Raw genomic sequence first — 24,946 nt, 5'->3', positions numbered from 1 at the left:
TGCAGCAATTTTAAAGTGCAGTTCATCAGACATTTCTGTATTTTTGTTGAATCATGAATGAGCAAGTGGCTGTACCAATGATTTCCAGTATCAAAAACATCAAGTACTTGAGATTTAGTTTGAGATCATGTCCAGCATCAAAAATGTTCTAAATGCTCTGGCACATGCAAAAGATCATCCAGAGGTTAAATTGTGTTTATTTTATTCTGCTTTGAATGAGAGAACATTTGCAGTGACTGGAAAATTAAATCATCAATAATATAAACCATTTCAGGATGGGAATAATCATGTACCAAAAGCACCGTAGTACCCAGCAAATTCCTCTTGGAACCTCAATCAATGTGACATCGACACATTCTTATTTGGAGCCTTTAAGGAAATTAAAAGGTTTACTGAGTGTCATTTAATCATCATAATGGCCATAAGAATTGCTTCATAGCTTCACCTTGATAATCTGTATATATATATATCTGTACACAGTGAATAACTGATTTGTGCAAGCTTGAAATGTTTGCAATGCATAGCCATATTAAAGGTACACTATGTAACTTTTTATGTTCAATTTAAAGGGTAACTGTCGACAAAATACAATCTAGGGTCTTTTTGTTAATCTACCCGAGGCAAATTTCGTTTAAAAGCATAATTAGAATGGAAACGCCACTTTTAAGTTTGACCGTATTTTCGTTTTTGGTCAAATTGCCTTTGCTTGGGGCACTTCTATGATAGCATCAAAAATCGCTATTTTTAGAACACTAAGAAGGCTCGACACAACATGAAACTTTGCTCGAAGTATCACCAGAGGCTCTACACATGAACTCGAGCACTGAGAACATTGTTTGTGTACACAGAGTTTACTAAAAAGAAAGATTTTGAACAACTCACTTTAGCTGTGTCCGCCGGCATTTTGACAGTCAAAAATAGTCGATCTCCGAATGCAACGTAACAGGGAGGAGAGTAAAGATGGAATGCTACTAAAGCTTAGTTTCATATAAATTCATGAATAATTTGTTGTTTTGTAGTTAGTGAAAATCAATATTGACCTTGTATTGGAAAAAGGATCCTCATATAAGAAACAAAACTAAAATTCAGAGTCAGTTCATTCACATTCGGAGATCGACTATTTTTGACTGACAAAATGTCGGCGGACACAACTACAGTGAGTTGTTCAAAATCTTTCTTTTTAGTCAACTCTGTGTACACAAACAATGTTCTCAATGCTCGAGTTCATGTGTAGAGCCTCTGGTGATACTTCGAGCAAAGTTTCATGTTGTGTCGAGCCTTCTTAGTGTTTTAAAAATAGCGATTTTTGATGCTATCATAGAAGTGCCCTAAGCACTCCCACTCAAAAGGCAATTTGACCGAAAACGAAAATACGGTCAAACTTAAAAGTGGAGTTTCCATTCTAATTATGCTTTTAAATGAACGTTTGCCTCGGATAGATAAACAAAAAGACCCCAGGTTGCATTTTGGCGAGAGTTACCCTTTAAATGAGTCAATACATCATCAGTCCTTCTTCCAAAATGTGTTTTTGTCTTTGATTAACTGTGGTAAGCCTATTATAAGTGTTTATATGTTAGACCGAGCGGGATGGTTTTCGTGGGAACTTGCATACATACGCTCACCCGTGTGTGTCGCGTCATATCTGCAAATAGAGAAAAGTTTCTCTGGCTACTTTGATGCATGTATGGTGTTGGAGCGACTTTTGTTGTCACAATGAGCTTGACATGGATCACGCTAAATCTCGAACCTCCGGGGTATCTCCCATTTAAAAAAAGCAGAACAGAGGAGAGTCTGCTGGAAAAAAGAGAACACAACAGACCTTGTAATAAAACAAGAATCAACATCGGCTTGGCTTGGCTTTTCTTTCCATCTAAACTGGTTATATCTCTTAAGCCTAGTAGTGAATGCTTTATGAGCAGTAAGATAATCTATCTCTTTTTTATTTATGAGAAAGAACCATATTAAACTGCACATTCACGCAGAAGCAAAGCACAACCAAAATGCAGAGTTTTCTTAACCACTAGAGGGCCAAAAGTTAAATTGTGTACCTTTAATAACTGTTAAAATGTAATCATTTTCATGTTGTACAGTTACCTTGATGCATTAGCATCAGTTTCACACTTAATTGTTTGTTGCAAATGACCTCAAAGCTGCCTGTTAGCATAGAGCAGTATGGAAGAAAACAAATACATTAACTGCAAGAATATTCAAATAAACCGTGACAAAAGCAATTAGTAAGGTTTGTAACATGAGAAAAGTAAACATGAAAATATACAAATGATAACATGAAAAAGGTGATAACAGACAGTATTTCTAGATGACAGAATACAGATGATTTTGATAGGAAATGTTATGCATTAAGGGGAATGTAGCTTTTTAGTGGTAACACTGTTAGTAAGAGGAAAAGAATATCAAAATGAGAAAACATACTGATTTAAATTGGTCTAGAATATTATGAAGACTTACAATATGAAATATTTTGTCTAAACTGTCTACCAAGTATGATTTCATTAAGAACAAAAAAGTACCTTTTAATAATCATGCTGTTCATATAATACAGTAAAGGTATTCAGGTGTCTGCATAAAAGAATGCTAGATTTATGAATTGTAGCTTTCAGAAAGCACAGCTTAAACCTATTGAGAAGCTGAAAAATATGAACAAAAAATAAAAATGCATTTTGTGATGTACCAATTGCTTCTGCAATATTTGTGGCCATAACTGATTTAATTACTAAATCAGTTTTTTTAAAAAATGTTTTGATTCCACAATGAATAAGAAGGTTCTTCCTCCTTCTTCCTCAAACTTTCATTGCCCAAATCTCACACCAATATAAACATTTTGACACTCAGGACACAATTCTGGGTGCGTTTACTTCTCACTTATAGCGTGCGTGGCAGCATTGGGCAAATTCGGTAAAAAAAAATGCAGACTATATTCTTGCATTTTTTAAGCTTTTTGCTTGTCATTTGAGTGCTCTAAAACAGTTGTTTGCATTCAGTCTGATATACCAGTTGTCCAAAATACTGCTGGTGATGAGACTCTGGTGCTTCCAGCGAGCTTCACAAGAGCCAAAAATGTAGAGGATCTTGAGTCAGAAAAAATAATACAACTGTGTCCTTCTCTCCTTCTTTTGTCTTATTTCATTGCCATATTGTCGCCTCTCCATATTTCATTCTTCTTCCATGAATTCCAGATTTCCAAATCTCCCCCTGGACCAGCCAGTGGCAATGTACCGCTTATTTCCAAGATGGCTTCTCCATCTCTGCAAGAGAAAAAATGTTGAGGTTGGTATGATTTTTTTAATGTTTTTAAAAGAGGCCTCTTCTGCTCACCAAAGCTGCATTTATTTGGTAAAAAAGAAAAAAAGTAAAACAGTAATATTGTGAAACATTATTACAATATAAAATAAGTGTCACATGATCCTTCAGAAATCATTCTAATATGCTTGTAAATATCACAATAATTTTGCATTTATTGTTATTTATCAGTTGAAAATGGTTGCTACTTTATATAATGGTGCAAAAAATTACACTTTTTTTATATACAAGATTCTTTGATGAATAGAAAGTTTAAAAGAACTAACAATGTACAGTAAAAGTCTGTAGTTAATGAATGCAATTTGATCATTTTTATATGAACCTGTGAACGAGGGTATATGTGTAGTATGAACGGAATCACATTTGATAACTAGTTGTCTGGTGTCTAGTTGTCTTCATGCACTTAGTTTGGGGTTTATTTTTCAATGCGAATTACATATTAGGCCTGTAAACCTCTCAGACAAGGACGACAGAAAATAATCATGATCGGGTCCATTTTACCTCTGTCCAGGTCAATGGCTTTTGGGGAGCAAAGTTTGGACATTTCAGCTTCCTTCAGAAGATTGTTCTTGTAGTCTGAGGAGACAAACAGAAAAAAATGTGTCCAAGTCTTTTAAAAGGTGGTGCAGCATTTTGAGAGGAAATCTGAAGTAAACTCACCCAACTTGGTCTCCTCTTGGTTGCTTGACTTCACCTCTGGGATGCTTCCCTCACATTCTTTCTTAACACATGATGTGTGGCCCCTAGATGTATGACACACCAGGACAGTGGATGTTTTATTCAGGACAGCTGATGCTTTATGTTCACAGATGGCATTTTAACATCAGTGGGTACTCACACATACGTCACCGTCGGTAGCGGTGGGCTTTCAACTTTACGTGGATCAAAATCTCGGCCTACGTTTCATAAAAAACAAATTAGCTCCAAATATGAAATCAAGTGCAGCATAAATCACAAAACCAGTCACATGGATCTATTTTTTGAATTTGAGATTTATACATCACATGAAAGCTGAATAAATAAGCTTTCCATTGATCTATGGTTTGTTAGGATATGACAATATTTGGCTGAGATGCAACTATTTGAAAATCTGGAATCTGAGGGTGCAAAAAAATCGAAACATTGAGAAAATCGCCTTTAAAGTTGTTCATTTATGTTTGCGATTGTGCTGCATTCACTCACAAAAATAAATGTTTTATATATTTACGGTAGGAAATTTACATAATATCTTCATGGAACATGATCTTTACTTAATATCCTAATGATTTTTGGCATAAAAGAAAAATCGATAATTTTGACTCATACAATGTATTGTTGGCTATTGCCACAAATTTACCCGTGCGACTTGTAACTGGTTTTGTGATCCAGGGTCACATATTATATAACAAATAATGTGGTTGAAAGCCACATTTCAGGTGCAACAAAGGAGCTATTTTCACCACGGTTACATTATACAAATTAAGACACGAGCAATAAAATGCAAAATGACAGATGGAAGGGACCAATAAAAGGTAAAAACCTGGTCTTTTCCGGTGACGTGTGAGGAGAACGATAGCCAACACAATAAGGGCCAGTAGGAGGAGAGTTGCCAGGATGTAGCCGAGCTGCTGCAGGAAGTGACTCCTTTGCTCTGGCAAGATGACGTTGATGACATGTGGCGGCACTTCCACCATATTGGTGTCTAAAAGAGAAAATGATCAAGATTTTACCCTTACTGCTTGAATTTGATCCTTATTGTAATTTTCAGTAACCAGCAGAGGGCCCTGTGTTACTGTAAAGCTTAAGTTTAAGGTTATAGAGATCCTTTGTGAAAAAGCACAACTCAGCACTTCAGAAGGAGATATATTACAGATATAATCATATTCTGACTTCATGCCTTAAGTTTTTTTTTTAAAAATGAGACCATTATCATCCAAGCTCCTGAGCTATTTATTCTTTATTCGGCTCCACATTAGTTTACATGGAATGGATACTATATTAAATATACTGCATAAAATACTACAAAAAAAGTATGTACATTATGACAAAATAATGATTAACCTGCTATTAAACAGAAAAAAAAGAAAAAAAACTCCAAAACAACAAAAATAACTTCAACAGTGAAAGAAGGTAATAATATATATTAAGAAAGTAAAATATACAGAGCAAATACTAAACCTATTGAAGAGTATCTTAACAAGTGATCTTTTGAATTGTACTTTTAGATTATGTATTTATTATAAAATAAAGTTTCCAGATATTCATTGGAGCTGGATTTATAGGGATATCTACAACATGACAACTGAAGAATCAGCACAGATGGCGCTAGGGCTGAACAGATGTTGGAGGTGAGAGATGTTGGCAACACAAGGTCATGACTGATTCTCAGAAAATAAAGATATAATGCATTAAAGGTATGCATTTTAAGTTGCTTTGGACAAAAATATCATATGCGAATGTAAATACTTGGTTTTCAGAAGCATAGTTTGTGCACTTGTTTATTTTAACTGTAGTCAGAATTCTGTGAGAAAGACCGGAAACTGCCACGTGTTTTTCAGCCAGAATGAGATCCACTGTTTTTTTTTTCTCTCCTGGCAGTAAAACATGGATTTAAATAAGAAGAGTGGTGGAAAACAGAGGGAGGATGGGGGGAAATGGGGAGGTACTGTGTGGTTTAGTTTATTGAGTGAATTTGCCGTTTTGCTTCCACAGAAATTTTTTATAAATTAAATAAATAAGCCAAAGTTGCACCACTTCGTCTATGATACAGACATAATAAAGACACGCGGCCTAAAATGACGACAGGAGATGACTAAATATGACATCATAGTTCTTAGAAAAGAAATATTATGAGATGTGGAAAATCACTCAGAGACTATTATGTTTGGATCTTGCAAAAGAACCATAGCTGAAAATCAGAGAGATATTCTTGCTTCTAGAGATCTTATTGCTATGAATGGTTGATAAAAGCTATATATATATATATATATATCTTTTGTGGTCAGTAAGATTTTAAAAAGACTTTAATTCAACAAGGATGCATTATATTGATCAAACGTGACATTTATAATGTTACAAAATATTTTTTTTAGGGCTGTCAAAGTTAGCGCGTTAATAACGCGTTAACGCAAAATCATATTACAATACACTAATTTTTTTAACGGGCGATTAACGCAGCGCATATTTTCTGTTTGACCCGTGGCCCAACCCCTAGTTGGAAAAATGGAGATACACCGTGTTGGCAACTTAACGACATTGCAGACCCCTTTAGCGTTTTTTTTTTTCCTTCAACAAAGCGCCCAAACCTTATTTAGTTTCTGAGAATCTACCGGTACCGCCGGTATTGCTCTCTCAGCACGCGCGCGCGCGCCTCTCTCTCTCTCTCTCTCTCTCTCTCTCTCTCTCTCTCTCTGCGTCTCGCGCGGAGGAGCAGCGCTTTAATTCAGTTAAACAGATATTATGTTGCTTCTCTAATTTTACAAATATACACGGATATTGTCTTTAGCTTATGTGTATTTGATTTCACCAGACGACGGCTCGATTATCAGAATTTTTGTGCAGATTAACGTCTTGGAAGGGAGAACTGGTTATGTTTATTGGGTCGCGTTTCAGTCACAATTTCAAATTCATTCCGTTGTTTGACAACAGAAACAGTAAAATATACCAATGAAAACTGTTTTATTGAGAATTTAGCTTCATCAAAATGGGCACAGAGAGAGACAAACTACAATGTAATAATAAATGCTAAATGTACATTTAGCATTTTCAGAAGAGCTGCCCTGTCATGCAAAAATCAAAAAAAAAAATTGTTAGTAAATTGCTCAGTGCAAAGAAAGAGAAGTAATGGGAACATGGCATTTCTTTGTTCTTTCTACATGTGTCTAATAGACATGAACAAGTTCTTTGAAAAAAACATCTATGACCTCTGAAACATGTCTCGTCTTCATGCTCTATATTGACTATGGTTTCAATAATAAACATACATTTGCATAAAGCATCTATATTTATCCATGCCCACGTTGATTAGAGTATTACAAACTTGAAAAGTATTAATTTAAGGTATATTTAGAACAAATAAAAAAATGTGCGATTAAATGCGATTAATCACGAGTTAACTCACGACAATCATGCGATTAATCGATTAAAAATTTTAATCGATTGACAGCCCTAATTTTTTTCAAGTAAATGCTTGAATCGAAAAATGAATTGCGGTTTCCACAAAAATATTAAGCCACACAACTGTTTTCAATATTGATAATAATAAGAAAAGCATGAATGATTTCTGAAGGATCATGTGACACTGAAGTGATGATGCTGAAAATTAGGGTAAATTACATTTTAAAATATACTGAAATAGAAAACAATTATTTTAAATTGTAATAATATTAATATTGATATTATTTATATGTTAATACCCCCAAATACAGATATTTGAAATGTAATCTTTCTAATGTACCACCAATTCTCTGTGAGAACAAGCAAATTCTGCCTACTACTGCTTAAAACATACCCATTGAGTAATTGTTACCTGTGTGAATAACAGTTTCTGCCCTGTAATCTCAATCTTAACTTCTTATTGTGCATGTTTGAAGCCACGGCATTGAGGGGAACACAGGCTAATATCTTATGGTGGATTACTGTAATCAGTAACAGCTGAAGGATCTTCTACCCTCGTTTTTCAAAAGACCTCATAAAAAGCCGGATATGACTGGTTTCTGGCAGTCTAGAGCCGTGCTAAAGAGCAATATAGTGTGTTTTGTCACAATATTGCGTTGTTGTTACCTTTATTAAAAGTATTTTTTTCTGAAATGGCAACTACAAAATTTAGAAATACATTAATTTCTGTATTTTTCACATCTGGTAAACCACAAAGGAGGCTTCTTCACAATAGTATTTCCCTAACAGTTATTTATGGTTATGTTGCAAAGATGTGTTTTGCTTAGCTTCGGACCCACAAATAATAATGATTGCTCAAAAGAAACAAGACATCTCCCAGATCTTGAGAAACAATCTTTTCTATTTCCTGACTGTCCATGAACAGATCTATTCAAGAACAGTCATGTTTATGATGATATTGAGTTTGGGCTCATGATAAAAGCCAAGCATTTATGAGCCAAACAATCCAGATCAGGACTTCTACTGGGACGTGTCTTGGACTCTCCTGCTTAAAAGACCTTAGGGGAACATCAGTATACTCAAACCTTGCAACTTTTAAACAATCATTGATATGCCAGATCCTCATGAAATCTTTAAGCGAGTGATTTACATGATTGGAACCACCTGGTTTAAAACAGTTTTGGACTATAAGAGGATAAACAGAATTATGGAAAGTCCAAAAAGGAAATAACTTTATGTAATGGCTATGCTGGATCCAGACAGTTGTCTTTTTCTTCATGCTCAGATAAAACAGAGAAAAGGACTGACACATTTTGGTTGGTTTAAGAACGGGTTGAGGGAAGGTAACAAGGGAAGGGGGTGTTGAGGGTGGGCTGACCTAAATCTACAACAGTCTCCTCCCTATGGCTCACTGTCTAATGTTGAGCTCTAGCTACAGCTGGCCAGATGCTTTACAGATGAAGCAAACTTCCCTTTTCCTGCAGATAAACAAGACGCTGTCCAAAAAAACTCCAAAAAGGATGAAGACATAGGTTAAAAAGAAAGAATGGCCAAAAAAAGGAGAAGACTATAAGTGAGAAGTGAGAGAGAGAGAGCACAACACAGGCAAGACAGATCCAGAGGAAAATTTAAGAAACAGAAGAGGGAAAAAATAGCACATAAATAAGTCAAACCACAAAGAGAAGCCGCAACAGTTAAAAGCTTGGAAGTCAAACAGACTGGCATTTGTAAACAGGCTGCAGTGCACACTGTACAACTTAGCAAAACACAGCTAAGGGTGTCTTGAGGAATTCTGACGCTTTAAAGGAATAGTTTGGTCACAAATGAACATTCGATCATCATTAAAAGCATCACACGATTTGTTTAGTGCTTCTGCTTTGAGTCATTTTTCACTGATTATCTTCCCCTCCAGTGAGCTGTTAACTACTGCAACTGGATCATTTGAACTTGAAAACTCATGAACGAATAATTCAGACTGGTGTGAATTCACCAGACTGGCCGATTAATTAAAAAAAATAATCAAAAGAATGATTCAAAATGATTCAAAAGACTCATTCGTTGAATGGTCATTGCTACTCATTTCACAAATATGCAAAGGAGATTTTTTTCAGTGAGACTTTTTCAATTAAAGCTGCAGTCCGTAGTTTTTACTCTTTGTCGCCATCTCTGTTCGAAATCTGCAATTGCAGTTATTCGCGGAATGATCAACTTTACTTGGACTGTGCCTCGGCACGGCACAGCGCGGATGAATCCAATGTTTTGAGGAGAATGTGCGGCTGTCAGTCATACTGTCATTCGCAATCACAGATTCTACTTTTTGGGATTATGACCAACATAAGTATTTTCACCTGAAAATGTCATCTGAACTAGATGTACCGCATGGCGGTACAAAATATGACCGCCGCTCAGGCCTGCACTGGCTTTCCACAAAAATAAATGACGTGGAGCAATTTGGCTGTATTGCGTGTTTATGTATATAAGTTGTATATTTTAAAAGACTGTCTGGAGTATTCCTGTGGATCATGGATAATTTAGAGTTTTGTAATTATTTGCCATTACTATTTAAGTTTTATATCAAAAGTCATTAGTTTAGACACTTAACATCCATAATGTGAAAACGTCACATCCATAACAGTGGTTAACAGTAAAAAAGCGACTGAAGTGCCCTTGAGCAAGGCACCTAACCCCTCACTGCTCCCCGAGCGCCGCTGTTGTTGCAGGCAGCTCACTGCGCCGAGATTAGTGTGTGCTTCACCTCACTGTGTGTTCACTGTGTGCTGAGTGTGTTTCACTAATTCACGGATTGGGATAAATGCAGAGACCAAATTTCCCTCACGGGATCAAAATAGTATATATACTTATACTTATACATACTAAGTATGAAAAATCTGTGTTTTTTTTTTTCAAAGGACCCTCCCATTCAATTTATACAAACCTCTACCAAACGGTTGAGGTGCCTGTTGATGGTAAAAGTCTGTTATCTGACTTTGGCATGGGTTTGTTGTGTTTTACTGAAATAAAAAACATTTTTTCCCCAAAAAAGTGGTTTTATCTTGTAGCCCTGGTCCCAGAGTTTTAAAAAAACAATGTTAACAAAATTAAACTCATTCCCACTGTACCTAGTAGAACACTTAAGTAAATGTCCCATTGAAATTAATGGGATTTTATGGATTTAGGTGAAGAAAGTGTACACATAATACATTTTGGTCTGTACCATGAATAGAAAATTCAACTATATAAACTATATATTTTCTGAAAGCGTAGACTCTCAGGATGTGATCTAACATGGCATGAAACATGTCCCACCCACGTCATTAGTATACTGCCCAAGCATAACACATTGGGTATTGGTAAATCGGGTATATGGCTGATACCTAAAAAAAGTAGTAGTATGTGCATGTCTGTCTGTGTGTGTGTGTGTATGTGTGTGTGTTTGTGTATGTGTGTGTCTGTGTGTGTCTGTGCGTGTATGTGTGCGTGCGTACATGTGTGTGCGCGTGTGTGTTTGTGTGTGTGTGTCTGTGCATGTGGATTTGTATGTGTGTGTATGGGTGTGTGTCTGTGCCTGTGGATGTCAGTGTGTGTGCATGCTTGCGTTTGTTTGTATTCCTGCATGTGTGTGTGTGACAGTATCATCCTAAACCAGCAACCCTTCGCTCAACAGCACCATCTACAGGCCGATGAGTGTACAGTCACTAAATGTGCACATAAATGAATTTATTTTATACCCCCCCATGGATGAAATTCTACGAAACTTAGCATACCCCCAGAGGATGTCAAGTTAATCATACACATGAAATATGGTGCAGTTCTGAACATCTCCACTGAAGATAGGGGCGATTAAAGCAGAATAATATTGCATTTTAATTTTTTATGGGAGGGGCGCAAATCACAAATGAGTGATTATGGGCTAGGTTGATGTGGGCCCTTAAGACCAACATACCATAAAAATGTCTTCAACCTCGGTTCCACGGTTCAAGTAGTTATTTAGGAAAAACTGCATTTTTTGGGTTTGGGGGGGCCCAGCGCGGGGGGGGGAGTGGCCCCCGGGGACCAAACGAAATTTTTCCGTAAAAGTCTAGTGGGGCTACATGCCCACCAAATTTCATGTTCCCCGGTGTTTCGGTGTCCCTGGTATCGTTGACGAAAAATTCAGATGACGAAAAAAAAAAAAAAAAAAAAACTTTTGACAATCGATTATGGGCTAGGTTGATGTGGGCCCTTAAGACCAACATACCATAAAAATGTCTTCATCCTCTGTGCCACGGTTCAGGTAGTTATTTAGGAAAAACTGCATTTTTTGGGTTTGGGGGGGCCCAGCGCGGGGGGGGAGTGGCCCCCGGGGACCAAACGAAATTTTTCCGTAAAAGTCTAGTGGGGCTACATGCCCACCAAATTTAATGTTCCCCGGTGTTTCGGTGTCCCTGGTATCGTTGACGAAAAATTCACGGGGGGCCCAGCGCGGGGGGGGGAGTGGCCCCCGGGGACCAAATGAAATTTTTCTGTAAAAGTCTAGTAGACCAACATACCATAACAATTTCTTCATCCTCGGTGCCACGGTTCAGGTAGTTATTTAGGAAAAACTGCATTTTTTGGGTTTGGGGGGGCCCAGCGCGGGGGGGGAGTGGCCCCCGGGGACCAAACGAAATTTTTCCGTAAAAGTCTAGTGGGGCTACATGCCCACCAAATTTCATGTTCCCCGGTGTTTCGGTGTCCCTGGTATCGTTGACGAAAAATTCACGGGGGGCCCAGAGCGGGGGGGGAGTGGCCCCCGGGGACCAAACGAAATTTTTCTGTAAAAGTCTAGTAGACCAACATACAATAAAAATTTCTTCATCCTCGGTGCCACGGTTCAGGTAGTTATTTAGGAAAAACTGCATTTTTTGGGTTTGGGGGGGCCCAGCGCGGGGGGGGAGTGGCCCCCGGGGACCAAACGAAATTTTTCCGTAAAAGTCTAGTGGGGCTACATGCCCACCAAATTTCATGTTCCCCGGTGTTTCGGTGCCCCTGGTATCGTTGACGAAAAAATTCAGTAGATGACAAAAAAAAAAAAAAAAAAAAACTTTGACAATCCCTATATGACCGCTTTCGCTAGCTACGCTAGCGGCGGTCATAATAAGTAAGTAACATCAACTTTTATTCTGACCAACTAAGGGAAAAAAAGCATTGCAGTAAATCGCGCTGATTAAATCTAACGATCTCTTATCATATCACGTCAAACCGTGCAAATTATACTTTATTTTCAAATTGTTAATGTTAACAACATCAGCACTGTGTTGTGCTATCATACGGCTTCATAATACTCTGAATAATGAGCGTACGTTGTTTGAACTATTTTGATAATATTTTTATAGTGCTTTTTTATCTATTTTAAAGCTTTAATGTTGTGTTTCAAAAAAAAAAAAAAAAAGTCATAATGGTTTGAAATGACATGAGGGTGATTAATGATGTCAAAACTGGCCCATTAAGTCAAGGAAGAGAGACAAGACTAAACTGACAACAAAACAAAATACAGACACTCACACTGCAAATCAAAACAGCACAGTGTAAAAACTGCATCACTGCAGATGCACAAAGTTTTTTTGCAAATGCAGAAATATTTAGTTGTTAATAATGAATTCAGCAGTGCAGAAAGTGTTTAGCTCTTTTCTTTCTTGCCCAAAAGTCTGTGATTATCCACAAGATTCCACTGAGGTTTGTGTAGTCTAAGGTCAAGTAGAAACAGTATTACCATAGAAAATGACTTTCCCACATTCTCTTATTAGTGCTTTTTTTTCCTGCAGAATCCCCACCCTTCTTTTACCCAACTCATAATAAAAATATGCATTGATTCGTCTCTGCCTCGTATATTTCCTTCCTTATTTGTATCTCCCAGACAGTTCACATCATCTACCTCCCCATCTTATCCAAATAAAAAAGCACTTTCTTGTCCTACTTTGCTCCTGTCTGCCTGGCAGTACCTCAAAGGAAAACATATGGCTATCGAATGATCCGAACCAGAGCAGAACTCAAAACTGAGAAAGCGAGCTGTGACAGTGGGAGAGGGAGCAGCAGTGGAATGTGAGCGAGGAAAAAAATGAGAGAAAAAGAAGCATGCTTGAAGCAATAGAAGAATGAGCTTTAAAAAGAGAACTGCTGCATTTTAATGAACGTGAACCCAGACACCAGGGTAACCAGATCTTCAGACGTACCTCAGACTATTTTAGGTCATGACTGTTTGTTTGAGTTCATGCCTTGTGATTACATCCATTTCTCCTACTCTTCTTTCTCATAAATATATGTTTATCATTTAGTCAATACAGATTCAATTTAGAAGAAACAAAATTGGAGTTCCAGTGTGGTGAGTGTTTTTTCTTTGGCTTAATAAATGCTGACCAAGTATGCAAAACTGTTCTGTAAAACAAGTGTTGACTAAACCAGTACGCATCAACCCTTGGCTCAACCCATCAACCCATGAGCATCAACCCTTGGCTCTTTCTCTTGTAAATACGAGCAAATGACAAACCAAGAACATCAACAGAGAAAGAAAGGCAAATTAAATCAGGAGAACTCCCTAGCCCAGGGCTCTTAGTTGCAAAGGTATATTCGGGAACATGCTGAAGATGCTCGAAGACGGACGCTCTATTTTCCTACTTGTTTAAGTGGTCTGCACTGGCATTTAGCCTCATGCAACTTGTGAGTTGTGTGACAAGTCCACTGACAACCATTTTAGACACCCTTTATGAACAACAGAGATGCATTCACAAAAAAATATTTACTGGAATCTGAAGGTGCAAATAAGTCATAACGAGTCAAGTAACAAACAAGAATTCCTGACAGCAGCAACTTTTCTGTGATAAATTGGGATAATTTCTGGAAAATCCCTTGTGTGCTGTGAGACTGAGACAGTACAGGACTACCCAGGCAACATTTAATGGTGGGGCCAATGTAGACATAATATGGGTTTTAAATATAGGCCCTACATAGGTTTGTCCATACTGGGGCTTATTCAGATAGAACTGACATAGAACCCATGGATAAACCCGTGTAGGACCCATATTTCAAGCCCATATAACACCTACATGAGATGTTGGAAAGGTAGTTGAATTTATACTTGACTGAATTTATGCTGCTTTTGATGAGATTTTTCTTTTAAATAAATTATTCCCACACCATATCATAATTCTAAAATGTTGAAAATAGTAATAAAGAAATAGGTGTGTACAAAACTGGCAATTATTTTACTAGTAGTGTCTTATGAAGTAAAAAGTGTGTGTTTCTCTTACTTGGGTCTTCATTGGGAAGATACTGAGGTTCATCTGTGGGTTCCTGAGGGATCTGAGGGATCTGAGGGGTCACGGAAAGCTGGAAGATGCGTCTCTCATGCAGGCCGCAGTAGTGATGGTGGAGATGACAGGAGTATAGCCCCTTGTCTAGGAGCTGGATGTCTGAGATGATCAGAGAAAAATCTCCCTGCGAGAATGCCGTGGCAGAAATGTTCATCTTTCGTTGAACAAACAGTGGCCCGTAGTGACGCCTCTCACCAGAAGCGTACAGGTCGATGAGTCGATCGGCGCGGTCATGTCGGACCCCTGGAGGTTGACGATCCCAGTGCACCACCTGTTGTTGGTCCTCCTGACTGTTGCCCTCGGTCCAGATGGGCCGGCGGTTAACGCAAGGGAGAACCACCGTGCTGCCCACCAGAACCACATACACAGCCTTCTGACCGTCCCAGAACCGCCTCTCCTTACGTGCTGAGAGAAAACCAAAGCTGGGTGAGTATGCAGCACACACGGTATGTTTCACTTGAAACAGGCCTCGCAACAGAAGGGGCCTCCGTCTGCTTGAGCTCGAAAAAGTGCCACCAAAATGAATAAAAATGCCACCAAAATGAATAAAAATGTCTACCAAAAATCAAGGGGCAAAAATGTCCCTGTATGAGTTCTTGTTTTTAATATTTATAACAGGAAATAGAGTGCTGTTTTCCCAAATATCAGCACAATTGCAAATGTGATAGCCTATTGATTGTATACAACGGTTCAATAAACAAGACGTTAATGTTAGGTGACTTTCATTTTAGACTTAAAACCTTGTCTATTTTTGCTCTATTTTGCAAAGTTTCTTTGAAACTAAACTGGCCTCAGAATCGCAAAGGCAGTGTCTGAGCATGCATATACGAGTATGTATATATAATTACTGTTCAAAAGTTATTAAAAATATAAGAAATTAATACTTTTATTAAAAAGTACAGTAAAGAAAGTGCAATATTTTAATTTGTAATAGTAATTCACAATATTACTGTTTTTACTGTATTTTGATCATATAAATGCACCTTGTTGAGCAAAAATGACTTTTAAAAACAGAAAAACAAAACAGATATATATTATGTATTTTAATAATATTGTATACATGCATTTGCATATAAAATATATTTAAACAATATATATATGCAATTTATTGTTTAAATCTTTTTTTTAAAGTTGGTGAATGGAGATGAACAGGAGAGGGTAAAATTTTCTTTTCAAACGGCCTTCACATTCTTTCCATTCTTTAATCGTCAGACAGCTCCTTATTTGGCATGAACTTGAACCGTTTGATCAAGAGGCAGGTTAAATGCCAAGAATAGCCGGACAAAAAACTGAAGTGAGTTTACCAACCTGATTTGGTGACATTGAGCTGAACTTTGATGGACTCATACAGGTGGCAGTAATGATGATGCAGGTTACAGGAGTAGATACCTTTGTCACTCATTGCAACATCTGAATGAAGGAACCCAGACAAAATGCATTCATTTATCTAGAAGATGAACATTGGGGCTTTGCCTGGAAGTTTTGAAGTGTGAAAATATGGGTCTTATTTTTGAATACTTGAGCAGTTTGAAGGGATTGAAAGTTAGGTGGCTGCTAAAGTGTTCTTGTGGTTGTTAGGCAGTTTCTAGAGTTTTCCAAATGGACATACATATAGAGAGATTGATTAACTGTGATATTATTAAGTAACATTTGTGTTGCCAAAAAGTATCTCACCTTTAATTACCAATGAGAAGTTACCATCCTTAAAAGCAGTCTTGGGCATGTTAATGCGTCCCTGGTTGTAGCCATTGTAGATGCGCTGCTCTCCAGCAGAAAACATGTCTAAAACACGTTCCATTGCATGGTCTGGGCCACTACGAAGTAAATCCCAGTGCACTACCCGTTGGCGGTCCTTTATGCGGTCTTGGGTCCATACCATGCGCTGACTATGACACTGCAATATCGCTTGTGATCCCTGGGGAGCGCTGATATTGTACATGGCCACCACCACGCCACTGCCATCGTTTTGGCCTAGCGCTGAGACACAAAGGGCAGGTTTCCCGAAAACAGATTAGGACTAATGATCGAAAAACACTATCATGTGTGATTACTTATAGTAAATGGAGCAGTGCTGTTGTTATAAACCATATGTTGCTACAGCAGCAAACTAGTAGTCACAGCATTCTCAGTCCTGTAGATAATGGGTCGGTAAGATTTTTGAATGCTTTTGAAAGAAGACGTAATTTATTCCTGTGATGGTAAAGCTGAATTTTCAGCATCATTACTCACACTGTATGATCTTCCAGTAATCACTCTAATATGCTGATTTTCTGCTCAAGAATCATTATTATTATTATCAATGTTAAAAACATTGCTGCTTTTTGAGAAAATGTATTTGAACTAGAAATCTATGGTAACAATGTTTACAATCTTTACTGTCACTTTTAATGCATCCTTGCTGAATAGAAGTATTCATTTCTTTAAAAAATCTTACTGACCTTAAATTTTGAATTGAGCTGGTAGTGTATATTTTTGAATAATTATGACATTATGTGAGGTGCTTGATACACTTTTGTTTAAAGTTTATATTTTTATGGTTCAAGTTATTCACTTACCAGGGCTGAAGAGGAAGGAAGCCAGAACTGTAAAAATAAGCAGACAGGAAAAACAAGTTAAGATTTAATAAACAGTGCTGATCAAGGCCACCTCATGAATTTCATCCCACTACGTTAAAGACCAGATATTATCACTATTTTCAGAAATCACTGTTTATAATTAGCTTGCGAAAAGCAGCAGGCACTACGCAGCACCCAATAGGCTGGGTGCTTTATATGAAGTAATAGTACAGTAATACACAAATACACAGTAATGCACAAAGAGATAGAGGAATGCAGTGACAGCCAAGCCATGCAAGTTTCCCTGTTTGTAAAAAAGCTCTTTGTCAGCAAGCATTTAGGAAAAAATGAGTAGCACCAACATTTTGAATTTGCATCACTTATGTCTGAAAGGACTATTTATGGATGTCTGAGTCTGTAACCCTTAGAAATAAACACCTCTCCTTGCGTCTGCAAGAAGAGTCAAAACACTCACGGCTAATAAAACATTCCTTTGTAATCTAAAGTAAATTTTAGACTTAGAATATAAATATTTAACTAGATATTACCTAAACCCATATTATTCTCAATCACGGAAATTTCAGTCAAGTTGAAGTTCAAATCAACCTTAAAGGGACAGTTCACCAAAAAAGAAAACCGACATTCGCCCTAGCTCTCTTTGACATGCTCATGAGAGAAGTAACAATCTGATTCATAATCAAATTGGTAACACTTTACAATAAGGTCCTATTAGTTAATGTTAGTAAATGCATAAATTAATGAGCAATACATTTGTTACAGTAATAATTCATCTTTGTTAATGTTAGTTAATAAAAATACAACTGCCATTGTTAATTTATATCAGCTCAGGTCCATTGAATAATATTAACAGATACTTTTGATTTTAATACTGTATTAGTAAATGTTGAAATTAACAGTTAGTTAGTTCATGTATGGAAGAAAAATAATGTCAAATGTTTTTGAAACAAAAAGCCTGTTGAATTGCACTACTTGAAAAAAAAAATAGGCATTGCATTAACCATGCTTGCATTTTAATGCATTATATTTTTAGGGCTTGCATTTTTATGGGCTGAAATTCAACATGGTTGAATATTTAAGCTGTGAATATTTCAATTAAAAACATTTCAAACACATTTTCATTATTAAAAATTCAATAATCCATATTCACCTTTCAGATTTCACTTCCAAAATATTTAAACTGTTTAAAAATACAACCTATAATATTCAACAGGCGATTTTCGGTCCATTTTATTTCGCTTTGCAAATTCGCTTCCACAAATTCAGTGGTTCAAATTCGACAGTAAATTCAACGGAACTGCAGGAAAAGCAGTAGATTACCGAGCATACTCTCCATCTGCTGTTAGTCGACCTCACCAGCAGGTGGTGCAAAAGCGCGTGTTGTTGACAAAGACCAGCAACAGTTTAGAACAAGCCATTCATTCATTAAACTCATTTACAGCAATGTAAGTGTATTTGTGATTATTATGACGGCGGTTTTATGTTAAATTCAGTGTCTTCACGGTTACTTTTCCTGTGTAGCCTACAAGCATCTTTCTCTACCGTGAACAAGATTATAATGTTATTCCCCGATGCGAATATACAGATCCAATGTTACATTTTTGAGGTTGACATATATTTCTCTTGGTTGTTTAGTGGCCTTAACTTTATATTGTGGCGATGTGCTGCATGCAAGCTATTAGGGTTTCCCTCAATACTTAAGGATTCCCCTGCTGGACATATAAAACGTAGCTTAATGGACTAATTACAGTGATATAAAAGACCAAACTCGCAGGCAAGCAGATGGACTCAGAATAACGCGCAAAGTTATACATAAAGTTGGCTTGACGTTGGACATTCGCACATTTAGGGACCATCTCTAAAGTGTATAGGCCTACTACTTTGGTATACACGTTTCTAACTTGAATAGCATTTGAATAGAACGACTTACAGTCATAAACCCAACTGTAAAGTGTTCATGTAGTGTCAGGCATAATGCACACCCTTTGGATTTTTGATATTTATTCAAATAAATTAAAGTTTGCTATTGAAGTTAGAAACGTGTATGCCAATGTTGTATGCAGCTTTTGAGACGGTCCCTAAATGTGCGAATGTCCAATGTCAAGTCAATTTTACATTTATTAGGCTACATTTAGTCATTTATTTAGCAGACGCGACGCTTTTATCCAAAGCGATTTACAGTTAAACTAACAATTAACTAACAATAACAAAATAGAGAGAGAGAGAGAGAGAGAGAGAGAGAGAGAGAGAGAGAGAGAGAGAGAGAGAGAGAGAGAAGAAAGTGTTAGTATTGATCAAGTGTTGATTTTATGCCAGTATATCACGAAACGCTCTGCATGAAACTTTGCGCGTTACATTCATATTCTTTGTCCATCTAGCCTATGTAGTAGGCTATCCTACAACCTACATCCCCAATAAGGTGCGAGTTTGGTCTTTCATATCACTGTATTAGTCCATAAGCTACGTTAAGCGTTTTGTGAGGGAAACCGATTATAATCCTGTTCATGGTAGAGAAAGCTGATAACATGTAGGCTACACAGGGAAAGTAACAATTAAGTCACAATCATTTTCATTTTATGAATGAATGGCTTGTTCTAAACTGTTGCTGGTCTTCGTCAACAACACGCGCTTTTGCACCACCTGCTGGTGGGGTTGACTAACAGCAGATGGAGAGTATCTCGGTAATCTACTGCTTTTCCTGCAGTTCCTTTGAATTTACTGTCGAATTTGAACCACTGAATTTGTGGAAGCGAAATCAAATGGACCGAAAATCGCCTGTTGAATATTACAGGTTGTATTTTTAAACAGTTTAAATATTTTGGAAGTGAAATCTGAAAGGTGAATATGGATTATTGAATTTTTAATAATGAAAATGTGTTTGAAATGTTTTTAATTGAAATATTCACAGCTTAAATATTCAACCATGTTGAATTTCAGCCCATAAAAATGCAAGCCCTAAAAATATAATGCATTAAAATGCAAGCATGGTTAATGCAATGCCTATTTTTTTTCAAGTAGTGCAATTCAACAGGCTTTTTGTTTCAAAAACTTTTGACATTATTTTCTTCCATATTCATGTTAACTAATGTAGATTACCAATGTAAACAAATTGATCCTTACTGTAAGTGTTAACAACAAATCAATTCATTTTTTGATTCAATCGACAAATAAATAGTTAAATCTGATCAAATGAATCACTGAATCAGCAGTTTACAGCTCACTGGATTGGAATATTATCAGGGAATAATGACTTGCATGTATGTTTCACAGTTATCGTAAGGCTTCAGATGATTTGGAAAATAGTGCACAATGGACTACTTTTAAAAAAACAACATGAAGTGAGTAAATGAAAGAATTTTCATTTTATGAACTTTAAGACTAAGGGAGTGGTTGAACAGTCCAAGATACTCTTGCATTAAGAGGGTCTGGGAAAATCCAACCACTCCCATAGTCATAAAGTGGTAACATTTTCTGTGCTTCCTTTTTCAACATGCTACAAATATAAAAGATTTATCTTAAAATGGGTTGGTTTATTTGTCATCTGTCACAGTCTGAACAATAGACAGTTCCTTTGAAAGGCAGCACAAAATATTAAACTTTTTAAAAACTTCTACAACTTTTTTTCCACATGGGATTTCAACTCTATGGTCTTTGAGGGTTGTTGCATGTCATAATGATTTTGTGTCAAATGAGAAAAAAAGGAAATACTTCTGAGAATGCACAGCAAATCCTGAGGGCAATAGAAAGGCAGTAATAAGGATGTGTTAGAAGCCAGAGAAACCGCAAACAGAGCACAAGGCAGAGAGGAGGTGGAGGGAGAGGGTCAAGGGTTTGGAATCTGCTGAGGATGCACTTTGAAATGCAGCGGCTTGTCCATACGCATTTTCATTCACAGACACACTCATATTCACACCAACATGTTGTGGACAAAGAGACACCTGCATACGAGAATGTGAACCTACAAAACTCACTTTCTATGTCTTTCTCATATTACATTCTTCATTCAAATTAAAGGGACAGTTCACCTAAAAATTACAATTCTGTGCCATTTGCTTGCTCTCATGTCGTTCCAAACCTGTGAGACTTTCTTTCTTCTGTGGAACAGAAGAATATTTTAAATAATGTTCGGGTCCAAACAACACTGGATCCCATGAAGAAAAAAAACACTGGGATATTTTAGAAATACCTTCTTTTGTGTTCAAAAAGCAGGTTTGGACATGAGGGTGAGTAAACAATGACAATTTTAATTTTGGGGTGAACTTTCCCTTTAAGCTTTTTACAATAAACATGCAATATGCCATTAACTTGACAAAATGTTTGAACAGATTATCAGAATGGGTATGAAAATTTAAAAATGAATTTTATTAAACTTGTCTCACTCTCTCTTTCTGCAGCAAAAGTTCCATTTTCTACGTCTAAAGTCGGGGCTCAGATGTTCTTCTATGACATTCATGGAACACAGCTACAAAGGAACTGAATATAATTTAATAAAGAACTATATTTTTTAATGATGGAAATGATTTCATAAATAACTCTTCACCTGAAAAAAACTCCAGTGTTCCTAATCTCAGCCAAGTAGAAAACTCTGAGCAGTGTTGTTTGTCAGGCCTGGGTATATTTAAAAGCCTTGTAGCCAAGGTTTGTTTACATGAGTTAAAATATAGTAGACTTTTGTTGTCTTACAGACCTGCTGGGCGTGCAGAATCATAATGTTATGGGATTTTCCACATGTCAAGTGTATTAATTTAAGCTGAATGGTCAAGATAGAGAATATAGTAAGTATACTGAGCATTTTACTTCAGTAAGTCAGTGTACAGACCATGGAACAAATCCTTTTAGAAGTTAATATGGAGGCAAAGACAGGTCCAGTTCAAACAAGGGTTAGTTTACCATGAAACATCAAGCTCCAACTGAAAAAAAAAAAATGAATTGCCAATGGGGCCTGTCTTAACTCACACACACACAAAAAAGGTTAATCATAAGATTACAATGCTGACTCAATCTGCAAAAAGATGAGTATGTCTAAATAATAGGCCTACATCTTCACTTGCTTTAAATACAACCTTATGTCTTTACTGTTTGTGTCAAGTGAATCACACTGAATCACTCTTGAGTTCTAAACATGCAATTCTAGGACCAATGTGTTAGGTAAGGGGACTTTTCTTGATTCATTCTGTTTTCAGTGCAGACCTCAAAAAGAATAAACTTCGGCTCTTGGTGAACCATCAGAGACTTTAACAAAGCCATCGTGGATAAACCTCTTGAAGAAAAGAAAATTCCATGCCACATTGAGGAATTTATTAGACAGAATTTACAGAATTATAGTTCCTTTGCTTTTTTTACCCTTATATGTGCTTTACTTTTGGTGCTCATGTCACGCAACTCGGGTTTGTTTGGAGCAGAACCTTTTCTTTGGTTTAGATCAAAACAAAGTCATCAGTTTTGGACATAGGCTTGAATTTATCTGCGCCAGCTGGTTTTAGCATTTGGGTCTGGGTCTCAACAGTGCAAAATACAGACTGAAAACCCATTACATGACATTATAAAACGTTTAAACAGAAGAGAATATTCACAAACATGTACAATAACTCTCAAGAGACATGCAAAGATATACACACTCAGGTGAGGGGAGAATAACCTGACATGTTTCTTGTACATAACCTCCCAAGCACTCATGTATTTAATCCAAAATGAGGCTATACATTTTTAGGAGTCTGTTCAAATAGCCTACATAACAAACAATCATTTATCCGTTATTCTATCAGCAGTCATTGTAAATAGAACCACGATATAACTTAAAGAACAACAGTAACTTTGTTTCAACTGGATAAATCAGATACTCACTTTGAGCCAAGAAAAGCGCTCGAGCGTAGAAGGGAACAGCCAAGTTCTTCATGGCCGATATCCTCTTGGTTTGATCACACTATTATATGTTAAAAACAATATAGAGCCGAATTAGCAGGCTTTATTCACCTGACAAATATTTATCGCGAAGGAACACTTGCTGTTTGTCGACCAGCGACATCAGCAGCATTGGCAGCAATCTGTTCTACTGACCCACCTTCAGTATTCAGTCCCTCCACATGGCCTGCCCCCTTTAAACATCAACAACAAACCCCTCAGATACTGTCTTTGTTCATATTCCTCTAATCCAGAAGGGGTATGAAATAAAAATAGTAGGCTACTTCTGAGAGCAATATGAAAACTTCAAGCACAGTTCTCATAAGAAAATGAAATGCCCAACAGAAAGTCGACATATTCAAATGTTTGTTTTCGGAACTTCGTGTAACAGTTTAGAGGCACTGTTAAAAGTATTAATATGAGGACAGTAATGACAGTTAATAGCAGTAAGTAGTTAAAATAGTTCCCGAAATAATAAACTTTTGCGTTCCCAAATAGAAACTTAAAATAATAACTCCCAATAGAAACCAATAGAGAATTTGCTCATACAACTTTTGCTTTTTTTTTTTTTTTCGAGAAATGATACCAGAGAAACTTTGTGTTCGCTTGCCAAAGCAAAATAGTTTTCCCTGACAAAACTGTTCCGAGCGAACGCTAAGTTTATCTGAGGAACGCAACAACAACAAAAAAAAAATCTACGATCTGGACTGTTTTATTATTATTATTATAAAAAAATGTATTTTGTATGTAGCAATCTGTTATTTGTAATATTTTACAGATGATCATTCAGTTGCATAGTGCATGTCTTTGATATACACTAGCTAGAGATGGACGTGTAGCCTAACACCTGGTAATAATTACTGATGGTGCCTCAGTCGCTGTTTCATCAAGGTGTTGTTGGTGTGTTTACAGGCTTTGCTCGCAGCATGGTTATGGGCCACATTGCAGACTCAGCTCCCGCAACGAGCAATAAAACTATAGGGAACAAACAATCAAGACAGCCTCATTCTCCTAAGAACCCAAAGACGGCTGCCAGCAAAGAGAGAAGGGGCTACTGTATTTACAGCTAGGCCTACTTTATAGTGATACAAGCAGCCTTTGGGATTCATGCTCTTAAAACGAACAAGCAGTTATCATTTCACCAAACATTTACGGAAAACCGAGTTCAGTGCTAAATTATAAATATGTGATATTGTGATAACTGATAAACTGCATGTATAGCACATTTGTTTCTGAATAGTAAGAATAGCCTACTAAGTGCCTTAGTTGATTTAATCTTTTGGCCTGTTTATATTTTGGGTTTACTTAAAAATGAAGAAGATGATGGAAAAATGAGTTAAGTTGCATGACCACATATTTTTCCATCAGCTGTACAAACAAATAAAGTCAAAGATTTTTTTTTTTTTTTTAAGTAGATCTTTGCTCCCACCTTCTGGATTAAGTAAATATTGCAATTATTGGATCCCGTTCTGCACTGCGCTCTAAACCATGCTGCTAGCAAAGATTACAAAAAAGAAAACCTGCACATAATGTAACTAAATTTAGACATAGATGTGCTGTAAGGACATAAACATAGGATTACTCGGTGCAGTAACTATGAGACACTTGTTGTTGTGAGTTGTGACGTCCATTTATGGAATATCTTCTCATTAACAAGAAATTAAATCATTCATTCAGTTTCGTAAATAAACAAAATAGACACATTTTGCTAGTGGATTTGTCATTTGAAGC

The 24,946-nt window shown here is 36.8% G+C and overlaps 1 protein-coding gene across 3 annotated transcripts; it reads right to left on the bottom strand.

Annotated features, from left to right (window-relative positions):
• Positions 1–179: 179 nt before the first annotated feature.
• Positions 180–23,420, bottom strand: mxra8a (matrix-remodelling associated 8a). 3 transcript variants are annotated; one of them, XR_014604284.1, is made up of 11 exons: positions 23,159–23,350; positions 17,297–17,323; positions 16,416–16,718; positions 16,050–16,151; positions 14,679–15,146; positions 4,838–4,999; positions 4,157–4,214; positions 3,979–4,061; positions 3,820–3,894; positions 1,250–3,263; positions 180–815 (listed from the first exon to the last, which is right to left on the bottom strand). XR_014604284.1 is itself a non-coding variant. In XM_084100907.1 (11 exons), the coding sequence occupies exons 2-11, from the start codon at positions 23,208–23,210 to the stop codon at positions 3,238–3,240; spliced, it is 1,356 nt and encodes a 451-aa protein (XP_083957033.1). In that variant the 5' UTR covers positions 23,211–23,237; positions 23,376–23,420; the 3' UTR covers positions 180–3,237. The 3 variants fall into 3 exon arrangements, 1 of the variants encoding a protein (XP_083957033.1); XR_014604285.1 differs by having other exon boundaries at positions 180–611; positions 1,454–3,263; XM_084100907.1 differs by adding an exon at positions 23,376–23,420 and having other exon boundaries at positions 180–3,263; positions 23,159–23,237.
• Between the last annotated feature and the right edge of the window lie 1,526 nt (positions 23,421–24,946).

This window comes from Abramis brama, assembly GCF_963993115.1.
Source record: "Abramis brama genome assembly, chromosome: 23".
In the NCBI taxonomy this organism is placed as follows: domain Eukaryota; kingdom Metazoa; phylum Chordata; class Actinopteri; order Cypriniformes; family Leuciscidae; genus Abramis; species Abramis brama.
The sequence above is the reverse complement of the archived record's forward strand: the minus strand, read 5'-3'. Positions and strand labels throughout refer to the sequence as shown.